This window comes from Cryptomeria japonica, chromosome 1, assembly GCF_030272615.1.
Source record: "Cryptomeria japonica chromosome 1, Sugi_1.0, whole genome shotgun sequence".
Classification (NCBI taxonomy): domain Eukaryota; kingdom Viridiplantae; phylum Streptophyta; class Pinopsida; order Cupressales; family Cupressaceae; genus Cryptomeria; species Cryptomeria japonica.
In genome coordinates this window covers 331,935,961-331,943,646 of record NC_081405.1, presented here as the reverse complement: position 1 = coordinate 331,943,646, position 7,686 = coordinate 331,935,961, and the positions used below count along the sequence as shown (strand labels likewise).

General features: G+C 33.9%; 1 protein-coding gene across 1 annotated transcript; it reads left to right on the top strand.

The window, feature by feature from the left end:
* The first annotated feature begins 1,085 nt into the window (after window positions 1-1,085).
* On the top strand, window positions 1,086-1,767 carry LOC131043627 (MADS-box protein GGM13). Its single transcript, XM_057976863.2, has one exon. The coding sequence runs from the start codon at window positions 1,093-1,095 to the stop codon at window positions 1,648-1,650; it is 558 nt and encodes a 185-aa protein (XP_057832846.2). The 5' UTR covers window positions 1,086-1,092; the 3' UTR covers window positions 1,651-1,767.
* Window positions 1,768-7,686: the final 5,919 nt, after the last annotated feature.

Sequence of the window (7,686 nt, the reverse complement as noted above, 5' to 3'; positions counted from 1 at the left end):
ATCTGCATGATTAGAATGACCATGAGTGCTTGAGCTTGTAGGTTAGATTTCGATGTAGTAGAGATTGATGTTTCATCAAGAGTGCCAAGTTTGCTTGATACATGTGCCTCTTTTTGGGGATGAAGAACACATCTAAGAGAGAGAAGAGTTGTGAGTCCTTTGATTGAAGCTTTCCATGTCAATTACAACTAAAGTAATTGTTAAAATTATATTTGAGTGGATTTGTGATCCAGGAGGAAGGATGAATAGAAGCTATGATGGTTGAAGGAGAAGGTATGGAATAATTTCTCAAGTGCAATGTTAGACTCAAAAGCTTAACGTAAATAATAAACCATATGTTACAATTTTGTGACAATATTAAAATTGCATATACATATGCATATTATTGGAGATGATTTAATTATTTATAATTAAAAAATAAATAAATAACCAAAGAGTTGTAGTTAATTGGTTGTGCACAATTGGTGAGGGTGGTGGCATATTCCTTGATTACATCATCCACTAAGATTTGGATCCTTTGGAGGTGCAATAAATAATACATGCGATTGAAATTGGGATCACACCTAATTCTCCACAATCCTAATTCTAAATTGATAAAAGCTTATTATTCATATAATCCAAATTCGTGCTCCCAATATCATACTAAAACTTATAAACAATTAATACCATTAGAAATATTTTTTAAAATACATTTTTAAATTTATAAAAACTAATCAAACTATAATTAGAACCTTCTTCTATTCCCTTAAAGCATTTATCGCTACACCATGCACTGTCACTAAATATAGTTCGAAAATATCGATTCAATATTCTAATTTGAATATTATTATTTAAATTAAGAAAATAAAAAAGTATTTCAATAACCTAATTAAATAGTTTTACATTGCTATATATAATAGTAAAAAAGATCTTCGTTTTTGGCTATATATAGTAATAACTATCTTTGGTTCATAGCTCAGCAAAGAACGCAATGGTATGGAGTTGTCGCCGAACGAGTTTTTATCTCTCTTCGTATATAAACCTCTCAATCGCCATGAAATAGTCATTGTAAAAACTTCTGGTTTTGAAGAGCTGTAATACGCACCTGCCGAAATGGGTCGGAACAAAATACCCATCGAGAAGATAGCGAATGAGACGAAGAGACAGGCAACATTCTCTAAACGAAGAAAAGGATTGTTTAAGAAATCTGAAGAACTGGCTGTTTTAACATCCTCCCAAGTTGCAGTCATTATATTTTCAAGCTCAGGGAAGTTATTTGAGTATTCCAGTGAGAGCATGACAAGCCTATTGAAGAGATATTATAACTGCCACCGAGACGATGATTTAGAGGGGTTGAAGAATGAGAACGAGAAGCTGCGGTTGAGGATAAAGCATATGATGGGGGAAGAGCTTTTGAATTTAGACATGAAAGAGTTGCAGGAACTTGAGAACCAGGTGCAGGCTGGGATGAGTCGAATCAAGGCCAGAAAGACTGAGTCTTTGGTGGAGAAAATAGAAGAAATCCAGAAAAGGGACCATCGTCTGGAGGTGGAGAATCAGATCTTGCGAACCCAACTTCTAGAAGCAGCTAAAAGGGTCGGGGACTTCGGAGTCTCTACACCATATTCGTCTTTAAGTCTGAATGTTATGTCCAATAAGTTGGATGGTTAACCCTCTGGTTAACTCTGTTAAGGATGATATTGAATGATCAGTGGTAGAAGAATTTGAGTTCTGTCGTAAATAACCAATATATTGTATTCAATGGGTAGCAAAGGGAGCTAGATCTGGATTAGGGATTGTTTTGTAAATAACCAATATTTATTTCAATATTGAAGTTTTATTGAAATTTTTAGATTGAGAGTTATTATTGTGATAAATTAACGAATAGAAATAAAATTATGAATAAATTTATCAAAGTTATGAAATCCCTTTTGAAAAATAAATTATTGGATGTCTTATTAAATCCCTAGGACTTTATACGAAATGTATAAAATCCTCTCAAAATCCTTCGAGAAAAATGTGATTAAATTTGACTTAGTGAGGAAATAAGATTGGTTTGATATTAACCAATCCTTTTCACAGTACATTTCGTATGGGGACCTATATTAATTGTGAGTTCTTTTAATTATATATATATATATATATATATATATATATATATATATATATATATATATATATATATATATATATATATATATACACTTATACACTTGTACTTTTAGCATTGTTTATTTTTTATTGAGAAATAGGGTGGAGTAATAAGAGCTTGGAGGTTGGACAATGACTTTTACTAAAAAAATATTCATTAAGGAGAATCTTTACCATTTTGGAATCAATTAGAGGTAGGATTCATAGTTTTCTCTATAAAATATTAAAATTGAATATGCTCTTGTGATTATTTTTGTGTTTGGTATATGAATTGGATCTTGGTTTGAATTTTTTTGGATGATTATATGAATTTTGTAGTTTTAACAATATTCATGTATTGGTTTGATCATGGTTATTTTTATTTTTCCTTTTTATATGTTTGTGTTTGTATATGTGTTTAGGAAGTGATGATTATTTTAAGCTTAGATATTATTCATTTGAATTAAGATTTTTTCATGTGTGGGATTGAAGGATGTAGAACTCTTTTCTTGGTTAAAAATATACATTCTTTATGAACCAATTTTAGAATTGGCAGTCTTATGTAATTTTTATGAGATGATAAAATATGTATTCTTTGTAAAGAAATTTGGAAATTGGTTTTGTTACGTGTTTTTATGAAATAAAAAATATTCATTCTTTTTAATACAATTTTAGCTTTGACTATCTTATGAATTGTTATGTGACAATATCTTAGATGTGTTCGCAGTATTTTTGTGATTATGGATGCATGAAGAGTTTGGTTGTTATTTTAAGGCAAGGAATTATAGAAGAAGGAATTTTTTTGTATGGTGTTGTGTGTAGTAGAGTTTGGATAATAGTTATCAAGGTAAATTTATATTAAGATACATTGAATTGCTTTATAGATATATTTTTCCCCAAGTTTACAATGATCCCCTCTACTCTCCCAATTTTATATATCTTACCAATATCCATATGTGATACTTAAGACTATGGGTATTATGTTTAAGTTTTTACAAGTACTATAATTAATTATTAAAATTTAATATATTTTTTATTAGTCAAGTAATTTAATTTATTTAATTTTATTTAAAATTCTAGTTGTGAAATACTCATGTTGTAGTACACAATTAGGTAAAATTTAATAAATATTATTAATAAATTGATAATTTTTTCTGTTATTATCACATGGCTTTGTTGGAAATTATATAATAAGACTAAAAAAGTATTTAAATAAAGGTTTAAATATTCAAAATAGTATCATAGTTGTAATTTATTTCTAGTCAAGTATTTTAATATCATACATTTTAAATATTTTTGAGCTCTTAAATAGTGATTAAAATCAGTGTTTAGTTTGTGATTGAAATTATTTTATATTTAATAATTTAATTTTACACTTTATTGATGATTAAGTATGCATTGTAATTGTCTTTCAATTTATCGATAGTGATATGAAGAAAAATGTGTCTTTTTAAAATCAATTATTCACATTTATTCATATAATAGTACTATTATGATTACATACTTAATTTAATGTTCAACCTAACACACATCATAGAGATATCAATAAACTACCTTCACATACAAAAACCATAAAAGAATACTCATGTGGGTTGTCCCTTGAAGTTTCAAGAGGAGTGGCATCGCTTCTTAACTAGGTTACCATCATCTTTAGGTGAACTAAATTGGGTTATACACCGCCCATTTAATTTAAACTCTCTTCATATGTGAAATACAACATACTCTTATATTGATCAAATGTTATGGTGATGAAGCGGGAGAAGGGAGAAGTGTGGCATTTGAATTTAGGGCAAGGCAGGAAACTCTACAATGGACAAGCAAACAAGGGGGAGAATGGAAACGATGATTCTTGGGATTGTTCGGATTCCTCTGAGCTGAATGGAAAGGATCCGGTGGATGGGGACCCACAAGAAGGCGATAAGCCTATTGATCCTGATGGAGAAAATGGAGAATCACATGCTAGAGACATTCCTAGGCAGGATCCTATTCGAAGGGACAATGGTTAGTCTTGGACTTCTCTATTCGGTGTCAAACTGAGTCAAAAGTCCTCGCTCCCTCCAGTTCATAATATCTCAGACCCAAAAAAAGATAGATTTGCAATTGAAATTCCAGACCCTGTTATTAAACACAATATTAACCTTATGGAAATGACACTAGTTGGCAAATTTTTGAGCCCAAGGCCAAATATTGATATTGTCAGGGAATTTTCTAAACACAAATGGGCACTTAAAGGTCAAGTAGAGATCACTGTTATGTCCAAAGGGGCATTGTCATTGTCTTTCTCTTGTAAGGAAGACATGTCAAGAGTTCTCTGTGATGACCCTTGGCAGATCGGTAAATCAACGCTAGCTTTGCAAAAATGGTTGCCTAAGATGGACCTAAATGAATCCTTTTTTGTTCAGGCTCCCGTTTGGGTTAGACTGTCAGGCCTTCCCTTAGAGTTCTAGGTGGAAGATGTTTTTAAAGGAATCGCTAGTTCTTTTAGTGAACTCCTTTCTATGGATCCTATCTCAGCAGCTAGAAGAAGACATACTTTTGCCAAGATCTGTGTGGGAGTTATGCAAGGTATAGATATGCCTCTATCCATTGAGATTAAATCTAGATTGGGAAAATGGAACTAACCATTGGAATATAAAAGTGTCCTTTTTGCTTGTTTTCATTGTAAAAAGTGGTACATACAACAAGGAAATGCCCTCTTCAGGCTGTCAAAGACAAAGAAAAGAAAGAAAAGGCAATGCAATGGAAAGCAAAAAACCCTATTAAGCAACCTGAGGGCTCTAAAAAAGAGAAAGCATTGAAGAGGCCTAGAGTGTCATCATCCCTGACACTGTAGAACAACAAGAGAATGTTAATATGGAAAACCCAGATATACCTTTGCTTGAAGAAGGTAAAAAGGATCAAACAGGCAAAGACAATAGAGAACAACAAGATACCAATCAGGAGGATCAAAGAATTGATAACTTGGAAGAAGGAGAAATACAAGTGGTGTTATAGGATAATGAGGAAGCAGATTCAAATCACATTACAGATAACACCACCAGAGATGGCCTTAGTAGCGACTATGAAGAAGCCTAGAAGTGGTTGATCCTTGGAGGAATCTCATTGTTGGGATCACAACAATCTGTGGAGATGGTGAAGTCCACCTTCCAACAATCACCAATGACCTCATTGCTTAAAGCTAAGTGGGCTGAGGTTGAAGATGTTGACCAGAAGATAACCACCCAAAATATTGAAGAGGAGGACGACCATACAAATGAAGTAGCAGAGTGAAAGAGGGGGTAAAAAAGGGCCTAAATCTACCCCTCAGGCTAATTCAGTCAAGACAAGAAACCAGACCAAAGTTGACACGGGTTTTAACCCCTCTCCTCCTGAAAGGAAAAAATCAAGCTAGATCAGATATCAAGAGGCAAACAAGAATATAGAGGATGGTACTCAATTGACCATCCATGAGGTATGTTCCCTAGTTAGAAAATGAAAATTATTTCATGGAATATTCATGGACTGAATAGTCCACTTAAACAGGATGTTCTTAGAAATTTAGTAAGAGAACATAAACTGGACATTGTTATTATCCAAGAAACTAAAATGACTAAAGAGAAATTAGAAAAGATTAAGATTTTTAAGGATGGGGAATTTTTTGGTGGGAGCTCTGATGGTGCTTCTGGGGGCATTTCCATTACCTGGAACCTTAGGCGTGTTTCCGGGGAGCCAGTCAAGAAGGATAGCAATTTGGCTTTTATCAGGTTTCATCACATTAGGGATGGCACCTCTTTACTACTTACCAATATTTATGCTCTTAATAATAGACTTGGTAGAAGTAAATTCTGGAAAAAGATGGAAGCTATTCAAGTTCTTTACAAGGAGGATATGTTGATTGTTATGGGTGATTTCAACACTCCTCTCCGTGACAATGAGAAATTTGGAGGTGTCCCTTCACAGCTAGAAAGTAGAATGGATATTTTGAACTATATCAACAACCAGGGTCTGCATGATATTGATCTCCAAGGAACCAATTTTACTTGGATGAACAGGAGGATGGGGAAAGATCTTATTCAAGTCAAACTTGATAGGGCCCTTATTTCTAATGAGTGTTTAACCATTATCATTTCTCCCTCTCTTCTATCTCTACGATTGGTTCTAACCACTTCCCTATGATTTTTGTTGCTGACAATATCATTGTTAAAAGAAATTTCCTGTTCATATTTGAAAGGATGTGGCTGGACCACCCTAACCTTGCGAAGGTCATTGAGAAGTGGTGGTCTATTGATGTAAAAGATACTGCCATGTATAGAATGGCTAAAAAATTAAGGAACATGAAAGACAATATTAAAAAATGGAACAAGGAAGTTTTTAGAGATTTGTTTGTTGCCAAAACCAAAACCCAGCTAGAACTCAACGAAATGCAGGATAAAATCCAAACGACTAGATACAATGAAGTATCAATCAGGGAGGAAAATGAAGTGCTTGTGAAGTACCACAAGATTATCAGAAGAGAAGAAGAATTCTGAAAATAAAGGTATATATCTCTATGGCTTAAAGCTAGGGACATAAAAACTAGATTCTTCCATATGACCGCAATGAAACACAAGGCTGCTAATAGAATCTCTAAGCTGAGAATTGGGGGAACTAGAACAAGGAAGGGTGATGAGAATGGGAAGGAAGTCAGGAATTTTTTTACCTGACTTCTATCGGTAGATTCTGGTCTAGATGGTCACTCCCAGAGTGTCCTCCTTGAGAACATTCCTTCAACTATTAATGAGGACTAGAACAAGGCCTTGGTGGCCATCCCTTCTAAGGAGGAAGTTAAAAAAGTAGTTTTTTCTTTTGATGGGAATAAATCCCTGGGCCCAAATGGATTTCCATTGTTCTTCTTTCAAACCTTTTGAGACATCGTTAAATTTGATGTGGTTAAAGGGGTGCAGGAGTTTTTTGGGGTTGGAATGATCTTAAAGGAACTCAATGCTACCTTCTTGGTCCTGATCCCTAAATGCTCGAGGGCTGACTCTATGGATAAGTTCCAATTGATGAGGTTATGCAACTCATTCTATAGAATCATCTCTAAGGTGGTGACAAGCAGACTGCTAAGGATTCTTCCTTTGATAATTTCGCCCCAACATAGTTGATTTGTTCTCTACAGACAAATCCTTGAATCTATCATTGCTATCTATGAAAAAAATCACTCGCTGGTGGATTCGAAAAAGAAAGGATTTCTTATGAAGGTCGATCTGTCTAAAGCCTATGACTAAGTGGACTAGAGTTTCTTGGGTAAGGTGCTTGGTGCTTTTGGTTTTGGAGTTAGGTTTATTTAGATGATTGATCAACTCATCTCGACCCCTTCTTTTTTTATTATTGACAATAGGGTGCCTTCCCCCTTCTTCAAAACTTCTAGGGGCATCAGGTAGGGGGATCCCATATCCCCTATTCTCTTCATCATTTTGGTTGAATGTCTGGGTAGATTTATTAGCAAATCTATTTCTTTGGGGCTTCTTTGTGGTATATCACCCTCTTTTGGTTTTAGAGCCTGTACTCGTCAACAATTTGTTGATGATACCATTTTATTGGGATCATCTACTATCA

Coding starts and splice junctions, on each gene's coding strand:
- LOC131043627 (XM_057976863.2), top strand. CDS start 1,093: ATGGGTCGGAACAAAATACCCATCGAGAAGATAGCGAATGAGACGAAG.